The sequence below is a fragment of the Trichosurus vulpecula genome, chromosome 8 (genome assembly GCF_011100635.1).
Source record: "Trichosurus vulpecula isolate mTriVul1 chromosome 8, mTriVul1.pri, whole genome shotgun sequence".
NCBI lineage: Eukaryota > Metazoa > Chordata > Mammalia > Diprotodontia > Phalangeridae > Trichosurus > Trichosurus vulpecula.
Window position 1 is genome coordinate 181548227 of NC_050580.1, and position 21129 is coordinate 181569355.

The window sequence follows — 21129 nt, forward strand, 5'->3', positions numbered from 1 at the left end:
ACCAGCTGTAGGTTGGGTCTCTCCCAGAGCTTCACATCTCGGTCCTCGGAGGCTGTCAGCAGCAGTTCAGGGAGCACATGGAGGGCTGTGACTGAACCAGCATGGATCTAAAGAGGGACAAAGCAGGGAGAGACAGGCATGTCAAACCCCACCAGAGCCCTAGCTACTACAAAACCCTTTTGCTTTTTGTCTGATCTCACCTTCTTGGAGTACCGTGTCTCCAGCTTCCGGAATTCGAGTTCCTCGTCTGTGTCCTGCCGTATGTTGCTTTGCCATATGTTGTTGGTGTCCCAGTCTCCCTCAGGGAGACGTTCTGCCATGTTCCAAAGGACCCCTTCTGAGCTGGTACACAGGAAAGCCAAGTCTGCCATTCCCAGGGCAGAGTTAGAACCAGAGCAAGCCACCTCAGCATACACCTTTTCCCCTTTAGGTCTCTATTCTCTTGGATCCTTTGCCAGCTTACCAGATTCAGGCTTGGCTTGGGTTATCCACAGTGGTGTTCCTCTGGGATTTTCCAGCTGTAGATTAAAATTCTGTATGTGCTCCAGTACATTTGATTCTTTCTGCCGCTGTTGAGGGACAGATGAGAACAAACATATATGCACATGTGTGTATTATTTTCTTAACCAGCAAATTTCAGTCCAGATTTAGGAATAGTTTATCTGCAGGATTCTCTGAACCATAGCCATATGCAAACCTTAGCCACACCAAAGAAACCAATCTTTGAGTGCCCATGTTAGATCCTATAGGAGATACAGAGTATTAGACATCTGCCCCAACAAGCTATATCATTGGGCAATTAATATGAATGCAGAAAGATAAATGAAACATGCATGCATATTAACCCACAAGCGAGGCACCATGCTAGGTGCTAGGGATACAAATGTAGAGAATCAAACTACCCATATTCTCAAGGAGTGTACACTTAGAGAAGCATTTAGCCAGAAATACAAGACTTACGTAGACAGAGAGTGAAATGTCACCCAGAGTGTCCAGGACAAATACACCATATTCCTTGTGGGTAGAAAACATACTATACGTATTGAGAGGGAATTTATACCTAGAGTGAAAGAAGCAGAGATTGAACTTGGAACCTTTACTCATGATTCAATGGATCTGTACCCATGACTCATAAACGGGATCAGCTCTAGAGAGAGGAGGCTTGTGCTAAGTTGGATAAAACCTTTAACATAAGTTAGATAAAGCCTTCATACCATGAAGGTTCTTCCCATTCATGCCTCAGCTTAGGAAGAAGGCAGTACCTAAGATCTTACCAGGGTTCAGAGACAGGAGAATCTAGATTCAGTAGCAGCATCCCCAAAAGTGGCTTTGCTAAGATGAGAGAGCTGCTGTCTGGGGCCAAGTCCATACCAGAGAGCAGAGTGTTGCTATCCTCCAGGTTCAGTTGAAGGGCATAGCCCAGGCTAGGAAATTAGTAGAGGAGAGAGAATTGTCCAAATCCTATCGTACTCCACCAGAGCCATCCCTGACTTCCTCGGGACTGAAATGGAGGGGATGAAATCCTTTTCCAAGAGTCAGAATTCTTCCAGGGATATTTTACCCAAATATTGAGAAGGAGCAGTGATCTGACCTGAATTCCCCTTTGCTCAGTGATTGAAGCCCCTGTTACCTCCATTTACTCCATTTCACCTGATAATGTTGGGTATGATGCCCTTCTTTTTCACTTGCCACTTGCTGAGGTTTTTGTCATTGATCAGGGCAAAGAAGGTTTGTGGAGAGGTCCAGCACAGGGCACTGACTCGGCCGGGGGCCTGGTACAGATCACAAGGTAGGCTCAGTGTCTTGGGCCCAGAACCAGCCTTCCCACCCAGCCTCCCTTTCAAACATAGGCACAACCTATTTTCCTAGGGCACACTACTAAGTACTAAGCCCAAGGTGAGGCCCCAATAAAACTGGAGCCACTTCTACTCACTTGAGCTCTGGCTACAGCTTTGGCCTCCTGCCATAGGATTAATTCCCCAGCCTGGCTGCCAGACACTGCCAGGGAACCATCTGGAGCCCAGGCCACAGCAGTAATGGCCGTGGGCCTCTCACCAGCACCTACTTCATCTGGAGAGGAGGAGAGGCCTCATCAGAGGAAGAACAAGATACACTGACTACAACAGTCAACACAGGCAACGCTTGTTAATTTGCAACACTGAATGTTGATACTAGTGAAAAGACACCCCTCTTTTTAACAATCAACACAACAAACTGTTTTTGAGGAATATACTTTGTCAGGGAACTGGCTGGATGTTTGCTGGGAAGTGTCTGTAGTGTCGAAATGTAAGTTTAACAGGCACATAAGTAGTCTGTAGAGATGTATACACTAACAAAGGGGGACTAGAGTTGGTATGAAATGAGAAGGGACTCTCTGAGTCACAAGCTCCCACCTGACTCTTCCGGGCCCACACTTACCCACTTTCTCGGGCACATGCCAGAGTCTCACTGAACCATCTTTTGAAGCAGTCAGGAGAAGACCCAAGGTCTCTGAGGCTGCAGCTGAAATGATTGGACCACTATGTCCTAGAAGGGTATGGGTCTGAAACACCTATAGGGGGAGCAGAGATGGTAAGTCAATGATCCACAGAACTACTATGGTCAGGGCATCCTTCTCTTCCCTCTTTCCCTCAAACCCATTGGGGACTTACCAACAGTGGATGCCACAGCCGTGTGGCTCCATCTAGTCCAGCAGTTACTACCAAGATCTCTGTCCCAGGCTGTCCAGCTGATGAGAGATGGTGATCATGGAGGGAGGAGGTCAGACAGAGGGCCAAGAAAGGAAGAAGGAAAGGGACAGAGGGAAGGAGTTTTGTCACCTGCACGAGGCTCCTGGGTGGCCACACAGTGGCTAATGGGTCCAGAATGGGCAGGAATGCTTGTCAGCTCCACTCCTTGAAGGTCCCACACTTTTAGCGCTCCATCCCGGTCCACAGATACCACGTGCTCCTCCTGCTCCACCCCATCCCCACATCAAAATCATGGTTATGTCGAGGACAAGTAACTGTGGGTTTTGCCACAGCTTGTCTCACCACCCACACACCCATTGCAGGAGAGGGGAAAGAATTAGACATAGCCTTAAGCTTAAGTGATCTGGAATAAGTAACAAATCCAGGGAGCTAGTTAAGTGGGCTCACCATAACAATTTAGTAATAAGCTCAATTCCGATGTGTCACTCTCCCTCTCATAGGGCATCCCTTACCCTTCTTACCAGACCCTTGACTCCTACTTCCCTACCCCATCCAAAGCATCTCATAGTCCACTGGATTGTGAGCTCCTAAAGAACAGGGCGTTTCTTTTGCCTTTCTTGGTATCCCCAGGTCTTAGCTCAGCCTCTGGTACATAACAGGTGTTTAATAAATGCCTATTGACTGACTAACCAATACCCTTGAAACTTACACAAATTATTCAAGACATTTGATCTCCCCAATTATACTTTAGGATAAGATTGCCCTCCAAAACTAGAGTCTTCCTGAAGACTATAGCTCATCCATCCTCCCCATGATCATTTCCCCATCATGAAGCCCATTCCTATCTCACCACAGCAACCACGGTGCTCACTGCACTCTGATGACCTAGAAACTGGCCAAGCTGCTGGCCGGACACCGGGTCCCATAGCCGCACAGAACCGTCGTTGGAGCAGGAGAGCTGGAAGTTAGAAGTCACAGATAAGGGACATTCATGCTTTCTATTTTTATTAGCAGTGACTATATATAAAACATAAGGTTGGAGGCACAGTCTGTCTTCACTCCCTTTCAGAATGGCATCCTGTTGGATATTGATTTGGCAAGAGGCTAAGAGATGCCTGCCTGCCTGTCTATCCATCTGTTTAGATAAAGAGCTATGTAAAAAACTGGAAACCTGGCTGCCAATCAATTGGGGAATAAACAAATCATGAAATATGAATGTAATGGAATATTATTGTGCCACAATAAACAATGAATATAAGGAATCTGGAGAAACAGGAAGATCAGTGTGAACTGACAGAGTAAAGCAAATAAAACCAGGAAAACAATATGCACAATGGGTCTAATAAGTCAAAATAACATTAAAACGAAATCAAATGTAACATCATAGTAACCAGTCTTGGCTCTCAGTGAAAAAGAGACGGAAGTGCATCTCGCTCCTTTCCTTTGAAAAGGAGGTAATTTCTGGTACAAAATGTCGTATATGTTGCCTGACACTGTCTGACAATTTTTGAAGGTAATACCATCCTCCCAATAATCCAGTCTCACAAATTAGGCTCCTTACTCTCTCTCATCCCCCATAACCCGTCTATTGCTAAGGCCTTCATAAACTCTCTCATATAGCCCCCTCTTCCATCTTGACATTGCCACCACACTCTAGTGCAGGCTCTTACCACCTCATACCTGGGCTATTACAATAACCTTTAAGTTTCTTCCTGCTCTAGTCCCTCTCCACAGAGCTGTCAAACTGATCTTCCTAAAGTGCAGGGCTGACCACATCACTCTCCCTCCCATTCAATAAATTCTGCTTGTTCAGTCACATCCAACACTTTGACTCCATTGGGGATTTTCTGGGCAAAAAAGCTGGAGTAGTTTGCCATTTTTTTTCTCCAGCCCATTTTACAGATGAGAAAACTGAGGTAAAAACGTTTAAGTGTCTTGCCCAGGGTCACATAGCTAGTAAGTGACTGAGGCCAGATTTGAACCCAGGAAAATGAATCTTTCTGACTCCAGGCCTCTATCTACTATCCAGTATCAACTATACTACCTATCCAGGCTCTCCATCTACTATGCCACCTAGCTGTCCTCCATAAATTCTAGTGGATCCCTGTCACCTCCAAGATCAAATATAAAATTCTTTGTCTGGTTTTTAAATACCTTCATAACCCAGCCCCCTTCCGTCTTTCCAGTCTTCTCACACTTGCTATCCACCATGTCCTCTTTGATTCAGTGACACCGGCTTCCTTACTGTTCTTTGAGCAAGATGCTCCATTTCCCAACTCCAGGCATTTTCAATGGCTGTCCCCCATGTCTGGAATTCTCTCCCTCTTTATTTTCATTTCCCGGCTATAATCTTACTTTCTACACGAAGTTTTCCCTGATCCCTGTTAATGCTAGTGCCTCCCCTCTATTGACTTTTCCATTTTCTCCTGTCTATGTCTTGTTTATACATAGTCTGCCTGTTGTCTACCCCATTTAGACTACAAGCTCCATGAGGGTAGGAAGTGTCTTTTGCCTTTCTTTGGATCCTTAGTGCTTAGCACAATTCCTGGTGTATAGTAGTTGCTTAACAAGTGTTTGTTGACTTGACTTTGCACTGCTGCTGGGCCATCTCTTCCTGATTATTTTCTCTTTTCATGATACTGTTCCCTTCTGGTCTTCCTCCTACATGACTGCTCCTTCTCAGTCTCTTGATAGATTATCCCTGTCATGTCTACGGTCAGGATACCTGAGGGCTCTGTCCTATGGCCTCTTGTCTTCTCTCCATATATACTCTCACTTGGTAACCTCTTCATCTGCCATGGATTCAATTACCATTTCTACTCAGCTGACTCCCAGACCTATATATCCAGATCCATGCTCTCTCCTGAATTTCAGGTCCACATCACCACTGACCTATTGGACATTTCAAAATGGATGTTCCACAGACAACTCAAACTTAACATGCAAAACAGAACTCATTATCTTTTTCCCGAAACCTACCTCCTTTCCAAACTTCCCTCTTATTGTTGAGAGCACTACCATCTGTCAAGTCTTCCAGTTTCTCCACCTCAGGGTCACCCCTGACTCCTCACCCTCACTCCCCCTACACATCCATTCTGTCCACTTGTGTCAAAACACAACATTTCTCACATCCATTCACAAAGCTATCACCCTAATTCATGCTTCATTACCTCTCACCTGGACTATTACAATAGCTTATTGGTCTCCCGTCCTCAAGTCTCTCCCACTCCAATTCATCCAGTCACCAAAGTGCAGATCTGACTGCATTATCCCACCCCCTTAAGTCAGCAAACTTCAGGGACTAAACTAAACTCTAGGACCAAATACAAACTCCTCTGTTGGGTGTTTAAAGCTTCTCATAGCCTGCCCCTATTCTACCTTTCCAGCCTTCTTAAAAATTACCTTCTACATTCTTTGTGGTCTAGCCATACCTGCGTGCTTGCTGTTCTCCACACATGTGTTCCACCTCCATTCTCCTCACCTCTGTACTGACTGATTCCCATGCCTGGCATAGTCTCCTTTCTCACCTCTGCCCTCCTGGGATCCTTAGTTTCCTCCTTCAGGACTCAGCTCACCTGCCACCTTCTGCATGTGGCCTCTCCTGGTCTCCCCACCCCTTCCCGCTCCCTATTCCAGATGGCAGTGCTTTCCCCTCCCTCCAAGGTTACAATTTATCTGCTCTATCGTGATCTGTACATACCTACATATGTATATGCAATCTTCTCCATTAGAATGTAAACTCCTTGAGGGCAGTGGATACTTTACTTTTGTTTTTCTATGTTTTAGCCACTGACTATGTAGTGTTTGTTACAAAGCAGGTGCTTAATAAATGCTTGCTGGTCAGTTGGTTTCAACTGTCTTTGTGACAAGGTAAAACTCATGGTTGGGGATAGTATATCTGGAAATGACTAATGTAAAAACAAAATGTATCAATCAAAAAGAGGAAGGGGTAGGAACAAGTGAACTTCTACAAAGGTACTCTGATTATCTCAAGCCCTGAGCCTGGAGTCAGGAAGACCTGCGTTCAAATCTAGTCTCAGACAAATACTAGCTGTGTGACTCTGGGCAAATCACTTAACTTCTGTTTGCCTCAGCTCCTCATCTGTAAAATGAGGATAATAATAGCACCTACCCTGCAAGGTTGTTACAAGGCCCAAATGAGATATTTATAAAAACACTTAACACAGTGCCTGGCACATATACGTTCTTATTCCCTTCTCCTCCCCCTTCCCTTGTTCAAAGAAGCCATGGGAGAACCTAGAGTGGGAGGAAAATTCCTGGGTTGCAGCCCTGAACCATCATCCATGACATGCCCACTGACTGTGACGCCACTGTATACTTGCCATACAGTTAGTCACTCTACTAACCTGCACATGCCTTTCTGCCTTCAGCCCGTAGGAGGTAGGACTATATTCATTGCTGCTGGACACAAATCTTCAAACCCCATGGAAGCAGTGGGAACTCAGGGGCCAAACTAAGGTGAGAATGGCTGAAGCGGTTAGGGAGTCTAACATCTGCCCTATTGAAGCATCCTTTCCTACAGAAAGGATTTCTCACTTACCAGCATGGCATCGTTGGTCCAGGAACAACCAGTGATCCAATCACGGTGACAAGCAGGAAGGGAATACATCAAAACAGGAGCCTCAGGTGTCCTCACATCCCAACACAGAAGACTCTGTGAGAAAGAGACATTAAGGTTAAGGTCAAGCCAAGAATAAAGGGACAGGTGTGTTAAGGCAAGAAAGGAGATTGGCAAAGGAGTGAGGCATTTATAGCATGAAAGTAAGACAAGTAAATAGAATAAGATGTCCAGGACTGACGGCACCTAGACCAGATAGAATATTAGGGGCAAAGTGGGGATACCAATAGATATAAATAGAGATGTAGATATAGATGTAAAGGTAGATATCTAGATGTAGATATAGATGTAGGTGTTGCTAGGATATGCAAATAGATATCAAATGAACTTCTCTATAGTATCTAGGATTAGAGACAAAATAAATTGAGAAGGAAACCTTGGGAAGTAATTTTATTCTAGAAGTATCTGATTCCATTTTGGAATAATCTCTCTTTCTATATATGTGTAAAATGTCCTTTAGTACCCCTCATACTACAAGGGTCAAATTTGCCATCTGAAAAAAAAAGACTTCTTTGCTTTTGTTTTTCTTTTGTATTTTGGTAAAAACTGAAGAAATCAGAACTGCCAAAATTTGTCTTGGGAAACTCAGAATTGGTTTGTTTGATGTTATCGAAACAGTTTAGTGTTATGGAAACTCATGTCTAAGAGTTGATATGATAATGACAGTTGGCTACAGAGGACAAGTACGGCACAGCAAGAATTGAGAATTGGTAGGAAGGCCAATGTGGTACTCTGCTGAGGTTTACCTGATCCCTGCTGCCAGTGGCCAGGATGCCCCCATCAGGGCTGAAGCTGCAGCAGGTGACAGGACCTGTGTGTCCACGGAGCTCTGTACCAGGATGGAGTTCTTCTGCCATCTCTGGCTGGGTCAGGAATGGTAGTGACCATAACCGTACAGTGAAGTCCTCTACAGCAGGCAATGGGGAGACAGCATACAAACTTTTAGGAAAAGAGGGAGGGAAAGGATGACCACAATACCAGACCCTACCCCAAGGTGAGGACAGAGAAAGACAAACTTATGCTAAGTCTCCAGGGACTGAGAAAAGATTTAAGGCACAGAGAGCAAGGATCAGGTATGAATTCCTCCTATGCCATCTGTCTTTATAAGTCCAACTCATATACTTCTTCCTTCACAAAGTTTCCCTAATCTTTCAGTTAATATGCCCATATGACCTCCAAAGGTACTTTATACCTCTCTTACATATGCATGTATCAGGCATTATTCTGTATTAAAGTTATTTGTATATATATCCTATCCCACTGCTTATCCTGAGAAGTCAGGAACTATGACTTATCCAAACTTTGCTCTCTGCCACAATCTTGCAGTTTTCTGCACTGAAGGGGTACTTAATTAAAGTTGGATAGAAATGAAATAAACAGTATTAGACAAAATGGACTATGGAGAACTATGGAGTCGGAATGTAGAGTGAAGCAAACTCTTTCTCTTTTATTTTGTTTTGTTTTCTTTCTCATGGTTTCTTCCATTCATTATAATTCTTCTATGCAACATGACTGATGTGAAAATGTGTTTAATAGGAATGTAGAGCCCATATCAGATTGAATGCTGTCTTGGGGAGGGAGGGAGGAAGGAGGGGGAGAAAATTTAAAACTTATGTAAATGAATGTTGAAAACTGAAAATAAATAAAATATTAAAAAAAATAGACTCTGGAGGCAAGTGTTAAGGACACAGCCATGCATTGTAGCTAGACTTGTAGGTTCAAAGACAAGACACAGTGAGTGCCATGCCCACAGAAGGTATTTAATAAATATGTCTAATTGAATGAATGATATGAACACATTACAACTAACACGCGTCTAGCTCCTATCAATATTTATGCTGTCCCACTTCAACTAGACCCCCACCACTTGGCAGTTCTTCAGTCATTGATACTACAGTGACTCTTTCCATGTTTATCCTCAGAGTCCCAGTGCCAACTCTCAACATCATTCTATTCTTAGCAGATGACAATGCCTCTTCCTCCACTGAGAAGAATGAGGCCATAGCACATGAAGTGCCTCCTGCACCTTCATCTTGGCTGCAGAATCCTCTCTCCCTTCCCAAAGCTAACTAACCTCTTCCCATTTACATAAGTCTACCTGACTTATGGAGACCAAGAATAGGTCTCCAGGATTGGATTGGCCCTCATATCCATGACTATTCCAGATAGCACATGCCCAGCCCACGAACATTTCCTCTGCCAATTCCTTTGGCTTACCTGAGGCAGAGGCAAAGAGTTCCTGGGAGGAAGCTAAACCCAACACAGCCTTCTGGTGTGCGGGGAGAAGCCAGAGACAATGAGGAGTTACATCTCCAAGCACCCAGCACTGAAGATTCCCATCTTCTCCACCACTCACCAGGACCCTGTGGTTCAACCAGGCCAGTGCGGACACTGCCACATCTGACACTGGGCATCGATCTTCCTCAGTACCTGAACAAAGAGAGAGCAGCTTAGAGTGTGGCCTTAGGCTTGACCCCTCCCCAGGCTCCTATGCCCAAAATCTTCCGTCCTTTCCCCATTCATTTCTCCTGCTACCCCAAATCCCGATACCTGAAGAGGTACTGTAGATTCTGATGCCATCTGTGTGGTGACCAACGGCCACATGAGCCCTGTCTGGACTGATTGCCACAGAGAGGGCAGGGGAGAGGGGCAAGGAGCCTAAATCTCCCTTGGGTCGGCCCAGGAATCCTGACCACACCTGTACCTGTAGCCCAATATAAAAAGTAAAACCAACAGATTATTCAACACACAAATAAAGCTGCTCCCCCTACACCTAATACATCAGAAATTCTTTCTTTCAGAGGATCTCAATACAAAAGCTGCCAAATATTGGGCATCCACTTAGAACAAACCCTGCCCTTGCCCACAGATTCCATTTCTCCTGAGTCACTTTCTCTAACAAAGGCACTCTCCCAAATCTGTCTGTCTCCCCAGGGATCTTTTCCATACAGGGATATATCTCCAGAGATTTTCCTACTGAAATTGCAGAGACTCCTCCCCAATGAAGAGACACAAAGATCCCCACTATACCTCCCCAATGCCCCCAAGGCCTACAGAAAATTCAGCTATCCCTATCCTCTCCCTGCCCCTCTATCTAGGCCAGCCCTGGGCTGACCTTGCCATCCTCCCCAGCAGTTAGCAGCTGACGTCCAGATTGCAGGAAGAGAGCAGAAGTAGCATATCCTTGGTGGGCGGGGAAGGCAGCCAATCGTGCTCCCTTCTGCCAAGCCCACAGTTCAACAGTCCCATCCAGATGGCTGGCAGCTAAAACTGACCCAGTTGGGGCAAATGCCACAGCACGGACTGAGGACCCTGAGCCCCCCAGCTCCTGCAAGGTTAGGAGGAAAGGAAAGAGGATGTCATGGGAGCACTTTCCACCCCACCCCTTTTATATACCAAGCCCTCAGATCCACTCTTCCCTCCCATACTAGTCCTTCCTTCTCCCTCTCTCCACAATGACTAATACTTTCTCACCATGGTTACTCTGAGGCTGTCCAGTCGAAGAACACTTAGGCGCCCAGCCCAATTTCCTGTGATGATCACCTGCCCCTCAGGGTGAAAGGCAACAGAGTTCAAGGGCTTCTGGGACAAGTGCTGGGCAGCTAGCTTTCCATGAACTGTGTCCCACAGCTGCAGACAGGGACAACAGGCAGTAGGAACAATGCACTAGGTCCTGAGGTCCCCACACCCAGACACATTTTCCCAATTTGAGCTCTCAGAGGATCCAAAGGTCATTCCATTTACTCCCTTGCCTCTTTGAAACTGGCTCTCTTCCCATCAAGCCAGATGGCAGCCAGTCAGGCCTGACCCCGAAGAAGCATTTTATTCTGAACCAAGAGATCATTTCTGCAGAGCTATCTCCTAGTCAGTTTGTTATCCCCTGGAACAATTAGATATTTTTCTGTCTCTCCAACCCAAGATCCTCAACTTTACCTTCAGATGTCTATCCAGGGACACGGTGGCCAGCAGCCGGCGATCAGGGTTCAGGCAGCAGTCAGTGATTTGAAGTTGGTGGGCTTTGGTCTGGAACACCCTGAGCCCAGGAAACTCAGATCAGGCCTGTGGATCTCCTCCCCTCCCTCATTAAGGTCTCTGGCTCTACTGCTTCTCTCCCCCAAGCCCTGGCATCCTCCCACTACCAACCTTCAGGTGATTGCAGTCTAGCCTTTAGAGAAGGAAGGACCAAAAGTGAGGGAGATTATATTAGTAAGGATCTAGGTTGGTCTCTGTGGAATTTGGAGGTCTTACCGCCAACCACCTTGGAGGTCCCAGAGCTCCAGGAGACCATCCATGGCTGTGAGGAAGACAGTAGTATTCGAGGGACACAGACAAGAAGCAATTCCATCACAACCACTCACTATGGACTTCTCTTCCTGTGGATACACCAAAGCTCTGTTTAGCTCATACTCTCATTCTTTTACGTTCCTGACTTCTGATCTAACCAAAAAAGGTATCTGAGACAGTATAGTAACTCTCTGTACTCTCCTAACCCAGGGTCCTCTGAGCTATTCTGTACTCAGATGACTGTCCTAAGGGATCCTCAGCCCAGTCCTAGGTCACTCCTCTATCTTGGGTCTTCTCTGAAGTTAGAGTGGTCATAAAAACTCTGAACCAGGACCCTGGGACCTACCTACCTTTCCAATCTTCTCTCCTATTTATGAGTCCTCCACCCCACCCTACCAGATCTACTTGCTGTCCCCTCAACATATCATGACTATTTCCACCGAAGCAGGTCCTACACTACTAGAACTTCAAATATAGACCCATTGACAGTTGTATATGCCTGGAATATAATAGGCACTTGACAAATGTCCATTTGAATTAATTTGAATTCTCTGAGGACCAGCCTAGCTAAGTTTGGAGCAGCTCATCACCAAAAGGCTGGCCACACAACAATGTAATGATGGGCCATGGCAACTCAGGAAGACCATTTACAGGATTTTATTGGACCTGGGAGTATGGAGTGTGGGGGGCGGGGAAGGGGAGTTGGAGAAGTGGAGGATTCATTGGGATGTGACAGTGATCTAAAAAAGAGAAGGGCACCAAAAATATGCTAAGAAGGCACAAACTCATAATGTGCATCATCACACAGTGCTGAAATTACCCATCTTTGTTGTATTGCCATAAAGTATTAGTCATCATCTTTTTTATGGTCCTACACTATCTTTCATTAGGTCCTGGAATTCAGAGACCATTTCTTACTCTCCTTTGAATCTCTCCACAGCCTTTTAATAGTTTTTTTCAATACTTATTTGTCACTTGCTCAATCACTTTTACTGACTGATGAATTATTCTCAGAAGTCCTTGTCCCCTGGACCTCAGGATTCTAGGGATGAATCTGTTGAAAAGGCAAGAGTGACATCATCCCACAGTGAATTTGGCTGTCACTGGGTCTATACGGGTAGCCTGTGGAGCCATCCTGAAGGACTCTTGCTGTTCCCCCAACTTCTTCACTCCTTCCTCACATGGCTCCCCTACCTGCCAGGTACACGTGTCCAGCAGGTGAACAATCCCACTGGCAGTAGCCACAACTGCCCGTTGTCCATTGGGGGAAAGACCCACAGCTGTAGGAGTCGAGGGAGGTACCAAAGACAGGCTGGAACTACAAAGGAAGTGTGAGAGAGGGAGGAAGAGAGGGAAGGACAGGAATAGGAGAAAGGGGGAAAGGAAGGAAGTGAGGGAAGGGGGAGAGGTAGGAGGGGAATGAGAAGGGAGAGACAGAGATGGGGAGGAAAAAAGGGAGAGGGAAATGGGGAAGAAAGTAAACAGAAGGTTCCAATATGTACCAACATACAGATACACAGATGTGGAAATACAACTATCACAAGAATCACGGTTTGTGGATCTTACTTATTATGTAAATGAGTACCTTCATCATTCCCAAACACACTCTCTTCCCATATCTAATGTGTACCTCAGTTATTCCTCCTAACTTTCTCTCTTTCCTCTACTGTATGACTTTCAAGACTCCTGCCACTTTCCCTTTCCCATCCCCCCAGATTCAATGGATGAGGCAGGGGCTTAAGCCTTCCCTATTTTCTCAGTACCATTGTCCCACTCTCTAAGAATCATCACTTGAATTCCCAGGCCTCTGGCTATGCCACCCCTTTTTAAAATCTTAGCCACCAGCATCTCTCTCTGTGCTTCACCCACCCACCCATCCACCATCTGAAATGACTCCAGTCCCCAACTCAAGTCCTTACTCTCCAATACAACCCCTGTAATATGAGCATCCTCACTGATGACATTTGATGCTCTCATCTTTAGGTTCCTTGCCTTTCTTAATTAATTTCACTTAATGCCTTAAAGAACTGTATGCTAGCCTACCTTGTGAGGGTCAAATGAGATAATGAATGTAAAGCACTTTACAAAACTTAGAGCCATCTAGTAGCATGAGCTTTCCTATACATACCTATTAATTTTTTTTTCAGTTTTTCTTTCTTTTCCCTCTTTTTTAAAGTGGAGGCAATCAGAGTTAAGTGATTTGCCCAGGCTCATGCAGCTAGTCTGAGTCCGAATTTGAACTCAGGTCCTCCTTATTCCAAGGCTGGTTGCTCTATGCACTGTGCCACCTAGCTGCCCTGGCCTATTAATTTAAATGTTGTTGCCCTCAATAGGATGTGAGTTCCTTGGGGGAGTTTTTGCCTTTCTTTGTATCTCTAGCACTTCGCACACAGTAAGCTCTCAATAAATGCCTGCTGTTTTTAACAAGAAGCACATGCTCGGCAAACCTGCAAGGCTATAGGGATATAAAAACAAAGTGGTCCCTGTCCTCAGGGAGTTGAATGTCCTTCTCTCCAGATGTCCATGTTTGTTCCAAATCCGTTAGGCACCAACATGACCACACCCTGTATTTCATTATTAGGAGGCACTCTTGCAGCTCTGAGGTATCTCCAAGTGTAACTGCCTCTTGTGCTATTTCTTCCAATGAATCTATTCTCTACTCACTACCTTTCCTACTAGATCCAGAGGACTAACCACTTGCTGGCTATCCTGGGTTCCTTCTTTATCAATAACTCTATCACCAATTACCTCAGTACTTTCCCATCCAGGACCACAGTCTTTGTGCCCCTTGAGCTTCCACCAAGGTTACCTCTTAATTCTGAACTGCTCCCATCCTCCCAAGCCTGCTACTTGGATAAAACTGGCCCAGCAGAGATTCATACATCAGTGGAAGTGATACCTTTGCTGAGCTCCCATGGTCTGGGGCTTGTTGAGCCAGTGCAAGATGGGCTGAGAGGACCATTGCTGGGCAAGCTTTGGAGCCTGGTGGCAGATAGGTGAGTCGGAGGGCTGGTTGGTTGCCTGCTGGGCCAGGAGTGCTGGATACTGGGTGAGGAGCTTGGATTGCTGCTTCAGGAATATGTGGAATGTGGCAACATCTGGCTCAGAGGGTGTTAGCTCATCCACAGGGGCTGAAGATTCTATCAAAGGGAAAGCAAAGCCAAGGGAACAAGCATCCACTGGACAGTCATTACCTGGCCCCATCATATCCAGAACCAAAGGAAAAAAGGCAGCAGGCCTAGACTACCAAGTATATAAAAAAGGAAATGGGCTAGGCGTCTTGAGAAGGCCTCTTTGTGGCCTTGAGTGTTCTGTGGAAAACAACTCTACCTGTCCTTCCCAGGGCTTACTGCTCTCCCAGTAGCATTCCCAAGACTAGACCCCTCCCCACCCAATAATCAATAAATTAATAAACATTTCTTAAGAACATACTATGTTCCAGGCACTGTGCTAAGCTCTAGGGATAAAAAAATAAAAAGCTCCCTGAAGGAGCTGACAATCTAATGGCTCTTCTGAGGTAGAAGAAAGAAGATGGGAGATCTTGCCTTCTCTTACATCCCTAGGGGATCCAGTTCTTGGGCCCTTTTGTAGAAAGAAGCTATCCTTAACTTACCATATAGGGCATGGGCCTCCCCTAGCTGGGAGAGTAGGCCCAGTTCTAGGTAGGTAGCCATAACATTGAGGTTGGTAAGCAGAGAAGCAAGCAGGGAATGGTTCCCACTCTGTACCTGGGGAGTGCCAATCAAGATCAAGATTAGATATCAGCAGTAGATATGGCACAGAAAAACAACATTTATTCAGCTGAGACCTTGGCCCAGGAAAAGTAATCAGGATGGTGAACTCACAGGAGAGTATACGAAGGAAAAGTGAGATGACTGGGGAGTTCAGGGGTTTGAGAGGATCCTAGGGATTTAGAGATGGTTTAGAGGATTTGCATGGAGGTGGGGGGAATGGCTTTACCAGGTGGTAGGGCAGGTCATTCAGGGCCTCAGGGTGGCAGTTACGGAAGGTACCCAAGGCATCAGGGTCACACATCCTCCAGAGCTGAACTGTAGAGAGCAGATGTTTGAGAACATCCAGAAAGTTAGATATAGGACAGGGACTGGAGACCAGCACCTGGCACTGTTCCTTATCCCACTTGACAGTGAGCTCCATAGCTGCCCCTGGTCAATTTCCCTTGGGACACAAGAAGTCCCTAGTCCACCCACTCAGATCCTGGAAAGAGGAGGATTTGATCAGAGGCCCCATGGGGTATATGATTTTCCTAACCCCAGGTCAAGGTCACCCTCATTCAGTGCCCTGCTTTGACTGTCCCATTCTGATCACCTGCAATGAGTACATGTGCTGTGGTCTTCAGTACAGGCCTCTTCCTATAGCGTAACTCAGCGGCTGAACTTAAGGGCCCAGGAGGGAGGCGCAATCGAGCTCCAGGAAGTTCCAGGGACCCCTCTCCCAGCAAGCTGGCCATAGCAGTGAGTAGAGGTAGGAGACAAAAAGTGAAGATTTTGACTAGGCCATGGGGAACCTGTGCCACCTCACACTTGAGGGAACCTTATATATTGGTTTTAACCCTTTCCTGGGAGAAGAGGAGTCTGGGACTGAAGTCACAGTGATTTGTAAGGAACTCTTAGGTGGGAAGAAGAGCATACAATACCAGGAAGGACAGGTATGGCTTGAGTTGGCAGGGGCATCCATTACCTGCGCAGACTTCGGACAAGGTAGGTAAATGGACCCATAGGGTAGGGGTCTCCTTTCTTTTTAGCAGCCATAGCTTCTGCCCAATCCACAGTCTCCAAGGGTAGTGCCCGCCATGTACTTATCACCCCATGAAGCTGGTCCAATGTTAGACCTGCAATCCAGTATAACCTTCAGTCTCTGACCATCCCTATGGTGTCTCCTCAGTCCTTTACTAAATCCCACAGTGTCCACATTCATCCATTACCAAGTCCTATAGTGCCTCAGACCTCTCACTGAGCCTATGAAGAGAACCCTCCCCAAATTCCCTGAGATCACCCCCATTTCAAACTTCTCCTTAATCTTGTTCCTCCCCCTGCCCCCAGCTATATCATGATCACTTAGCACCTCTCTCAGAGGTCCTAAAACAGCCACAGGCTGAGCCCCATACCACCCTTCTCCCAAGTGCCTGAGGACTGACCACTGCGTGTGACATGGAGGGCAGCTAAGGCAAGAGGCAAAATGTCAGAGCCATGCTCCTGCTCCAAGACGCCTAGCATGTGCTGTAGCAGCAGGGGCACAGTGGCTGGTAATGTCCGAAGTTGCTCAGACATCTAGGAAAGAGTGCAGGGGTCAGAAGATGGTTGTTAATGGGATATAGGTGACGCAGGGGGCAGGGGGGGCGGGGAACAGAATGAGCAGAGGACATGGGAAACAGAAAGGATATAAAAAGGGGATGGGGACACAGGTGAGAGAATGGGAATGAGAGTGGAGGGTTAAGGGGTGGGGAAGGGAATAGATTAAGGAAACAGGGTAGATAAATGGTTGGGGATGAGGAAATAAAAGTCAGAAGATGAGAATGGACTGCTGGTTGTGGCATGAAGGGGAAACAGTGGCCATGGGAATGGAAGACAGTGGAAAAGGGAGTTCTGCCCTCCCCCACCTGACCTGCTCATATAGCGTGAAGAGACGAAGGTGATCAGTGGCCAGGCGCAAGTAAAGAGGAAGAGCTGCCCCTCGCTTTGCCAGCAACAGCCGCATCTGGAGAGACGTGGGAGAGACTGAGGAGGAGGGACTAAGACCTCTCATCCGGTCATCGTAAACTCTGCTCTCCCCACGTCCCTTCCACCACAATGCAGACCCCCTGAAAAGAGATCTCTCCCTTCAGCTCCTGCTTCCAGGGTCTTAAACAATGGGACCATCTCACTGCCACATCACACAAGTCCGTCCAGAATCTTCCCTACTGCCTAAAAGTCTTGCCAGTTGGGCAATGGCAGCATAATAGCCGAGGGCTCAGGGTCACTTCTCCGCCTATGAACACCTGGAAAGCTGAGACAAAGCTACTGAGCTGAAGGAGTTCTTTTGTCTTTGCGTTAGGGTCAACTGGACTATGACTACTACAATTCGTGCTGTCATTTCTGATTTGTCATCATTCCACTCCTTTCCCTTAGGTTTGCTATTCAGCATTTCTAAAACTGCAAATGTTCTCTTTTTTAATGAACTGACATTGCTTACTAAAAAATGTATCAAGGAAAAACTGTAGCCCCTTCCTTCCCTGGCTTCCTTCAAGGCCCAGCTAAAATCCCATCTTCTAGAAGAAGCCTTTTCTGGTTCCTGTTAATGATGGTACCTTTCCTCCGCTGATTACCTTCAATTTATCCTGTCTATAGCGTGCTGATATACAGTTGTTTGAAAGTTGTGTTCCCCATTAAACTGTAAATACCTCGAGAGCAGAGACTGTCCTTTGCCTCTCTTTGTATCCCTAGTGCTACTTAAAAAAGGTCCCTGTAGTTCTGGTCCTCTGAATCTATCATTATATGCACATGCCCTCCCTCTTATACTAACCTTCAGGGTCCCTTTGTACTCATCCCACCATTCCAAGGGCTCCCTGCTCCCAACCTGATTGTTGAAGGGTGTCTCCTCCAGCCGCTTTCCATACAGGGCCAGCTCCTGCCTCACCAACTGGGCTCGTGCTTTGGGTTCCAGGGGTTTTAGAGCCACTACATGAGCATCTCGGCGACATTGAAGGATATCCCCCAACCCCGTGTTTGCTGACATACTCATGACTAGGTGTACTTTCTTTGGGAGATGAGAGAAAAAAGAGTGAGGTGTTAGATGTTCCTTGTACCCCATAGCCATTCAAAATCACTCCCCAATTCCTCTACCTATTTCATCTGTTAACTTTTCTGTCTCCCAGCACATACCTGAGGCAGGATCTTTGGAATCCAATCTGAGATCAGTTGACCACTTTGGTCTCCTAGTAGGTCAGCCCCATCAATGACCAGCACTAGAGTCTGGCCAGAGCGTAGGGACTGAGCAGATTTGGGAAGTAGGGTCTGTAGCTCCCACACCAGTCCCCTGCATGTGGAGAGAGAAGACCTCAGGGATACCTGAATGTGGTGAGCAGGGAGAGATGGCAGCTTCCCATCTTGAGGGGAAAGAATTCTGGACCCACTTACTCCTTGTGTTACAAGGATCAAGTTACCTAACATCTTGGGACCTCAGTTCCCTGATCTATATAATGAGGGGGCTGAATGACCTCCAACTTTAGCTCTAAATCTATGACCTTATGGTCCAAGAGGGTGGAGAAATGCTTAAGAGGAAAGCTTACCGGTAAGTAGTTGGGAAAGGCCTGGAACACCGAAGCTGACGGTGCAAGTAAGTACAAAGGCGTCTGAGTAAGGTGAGGACATAGCTTTGATCTGGACGGGCTCCGACGAAGTGGAAGAATACTTGGGAGCCCATGGTGACCCCACAGGGAGCTTGCAAGGCCGATACTAGGGATGACTGTGGAGGTAGGAGAGGAAAAGCTGTAGTCAAAGACTTACCCTTAAGAGACTTGCTTCTTTCTGTTTTCTTGGCCCAGCATACATAACTCTCATCACCGCCCTTCCCCCCATCCTCCACTCCGCCTGTACCAGGAAGGCTGTCTTGCCCTGTCCAGATTCCCCGATCACTAGGCACAGACTACCACCATGCTGCCGTAGCTTTTGGACAGTGTCCTTGAGGAGGCTGGGCCGAGCTGGACTGGGTGGACACTGTAGCTGCTGAAAGGCTGACTGTACAGTGTCATCATTCTTAGTAGATTCAGTCTTTTCCGGTCCTGATTCCTGCTAGGATGTATGTGGAGAAGAGGATCTCAGGGTGGAGGGCATAGCTGTCTTCCATCCCTAGGGTCTGGCATCTGCTCCATGGCTTCCCTGCTTTAACTTACCCATCACCTGCTATAAACCTCTCCAATACCCCAATGTGCATATCATTTATCCCCTCAGTGCTACCCCCAGCCCCTTCCCAGTGATTGTCACTGACCTGTAGATAGAGTCTCTGGAGCAGGTCCCATACATGCTGTAACACCATCTGCCCAAACTCTTCCAGGCCCTTTACATATGGCCGGCCTGCTGCCACCCCACCCCACACACAAGAGTACCTATAGGCAGAAGGAGCACCCCTCAGAGCCCAATCCCCCAGCCCTTCCTCCATACCACCCATGTGGCAGGTCTTCTCTACTCCCCAACCCAGAGTAGGTCCTGCCTCTTCCATCTTACCTGTGGCAGGTGACACACTCCTGTTTGTCCAGATAGCTCTTCAGTTCTGAGATTCGTTCTGCAGCCTCTTCTGACTCAGAGGCAAAGTCAGTTTTCCAAGCATCTGGCACAGAGCTGGCCAAGCAGAGACATGCCCCACCCCAAATTGTAAGACTAGAACCCAGCTTTCCACCAGAGAGGGTGGAGATCCCACAGAACACCACCATGCTTTGAAATAGGCTGTCTAGTAATCTAAGGCTATGCTGGGCCTACATAGAGAAGCCATGTGCTTCTGTTCCTTTTTCTAGCATCACAGCCAGGAATGCCTAAGGGGTGGTCAGGAGGGAATAGTGCTTGGTACTCAGGGTGTGCTACGGGTGGGAGGGAGGGGGCAGTACCCAAAGAACAAGGCTCAGGGTTTCTATGAAGCCGAGTCCAGTGGGAAGCAGACAAGATACCTGAGGAAGCTGGAGTCTCTCAGGTAGATGAGAGCTGGAGTCAAACACTGGTGGCGGGAACCTCTACTTAAAAACTGCATCACCTCCATCTCAGTTACAGATCGGCCAGATGGATAGTCCTTTGCCTGAGAGATGTGAAGAGAGAAGACTTCATTCTGGGCCAATGGATGCCTCCCTTTCTCAAGAGCTTATTCTAGAGTCTAGGCAGGTTCCCATATCCCTTTAATAATCTTCCTTTATAGAGGCTAAGGAAAAAAAGCCAGTAGACCCTCCCTATTGGATCTAACCTTGTCCAGCCAGTTGACACATAATCCTTAAGTGGAAACCCTCAATCTAACAAGTTCCTCCCTTCCCAATACGCCCTTCATCCTAGTCATAGCTCCCTATCACTTATCTGAAATCTTCAGAAGAGGGAACATAACATAATGGCAGAGTGCTGAGTCTCAAAATCAGGAGACTTGGGTTCAAGTTCAGACTCTGCCACTTAATACCTGAATAACCTTAGGCAAATCACTTACATCAACTCACCTCCATTTCCTCATCTGTAAAAATGAGTGGGTTGGACCTCCGTGGTCCCTTCTAACTGTCAATCTGTGAAACTATGAGTCCAGCAAGACCTGACCCCTCATCCTTGGCTCAGATGCCATATTTTTGGTTCCTTCCACATGTCCTCCCCTTTCCCTAGCTGCCTCACCCAACGGAAGTGTGGATGGTCAGGGAGGCTGTAGTTAGGAGGAACGTAGCCATAGCGGGAGCCCAGGATCCCCACAAAGATTTGTGAGTTTTCCACCTCCTCTAAGCACAACTCCAATTGTCTACAGAGAAAAAAGGGAAAGAGAAGGAGAATTATGGCAGAGAAG

General features: G+C 46.7%; 1 protein-coding gene across 2 annotated transcripts in view; it reads right to left on the reverse strand.

The window, feature by feature from the left end:
* The window catches only part of TEP1 (telomerase associated protein 1), a 52625-nt gene that overhangs the window by 356 nt on the left and 31140 nt on the right, over positions 1-21129 (reverse strand). The window contains exons 21-55 of one of the 2 annotated variants that reach the window (XM_036736351.1): positions 20964-21084; positions 20270-20394; positions 19833-19946; positions 19597-19714; positions 19206-19397; positions 18899-19074; positions 18492-18645; positions 18187-18366; positions 17236-17328; positions 16769-16901; positions 16312-16462; positions 15940-16073; positions 15574-15662; positions 15227-15341; positions 14513-14753; positions 12808-12931; positions 11578-11702; positions 11263-11362; positions 10804-10959; positions 10445-10657; positions 9880-10033; positions 9547-9759; positions 8076-8236; positions 7252-7365; positions 3541-3648; positions 2820-2952; positions 2652-2728; positions 2419-2551; positions 1934-2070; positions 1651-1772; positions 1275-1424; positions 961-1060; positions 464-569; positions 201-364; positions 3-107 (exon numbers count right to left, since the gene is read on the reverse strand). In XM_036736351.1, coding sequence (XP_036592246.1) covers positions 3-107; positions 201-364; positions 464-569; positions 961-1060; positions 1275-1424; positions 1651-1772; positions 1934-2070; positions 2419-2551; positions 2652-2728; positions 2820-2952; positions 3541-3648; positions 7252-7365; positions 8076-8236; positions 9547-9759; positions 9880-10033; positions 10445-10657; positions 10804-10959; positions 11263-11362; positions 11578-11702; positions 12808-12931; positions 14513-14753; positions 15227-15341; positions 15574-15662; positions 15940-16073; positions 16312-16462; positions 16769-16901; positions 17236-17328; positions 18187-18366; positions 18492-18645; positions 18899-19074; positions 19206-19397; positions 19597-19714; positions 19833-19946; positions 20270-20394; positions 20964-21084 — 4831 coding nt within the window. Of the gene's footprint in view, positions 1-2; positions 108-200; positions 365-463; positions 570-960; positions 1061-1274; positions 1425-1650; positions 1773-1933; positions 2071-2418; positions 2552-2651; positions 2729-2819; positions 2953-3540; positions 3649-7251; positions 7366-8075; positions 8237-9546; positions 9760-9879; positions 10034-10444; positions 10658-10803; positions 10960-11262; positions 11363-11577; positions 11703-12807; positions 12932-14512; positions 14754-15226; positions 15342-15573; positions 15663-15939; positions 16074-16311; positions 16463-16768; positions 16902-17235; positions 17329-18186; positions 18367-18491; positions 18646-18898; positions 19075-19205; positions 19401-19596; positions 19715-19832; positions 19947-20269; positions 20395-20963; positions 21085-21129 lie in introns of both variants that reach the window. The other variant, XM_036736350.1, reaches the window with a different exon arrangement.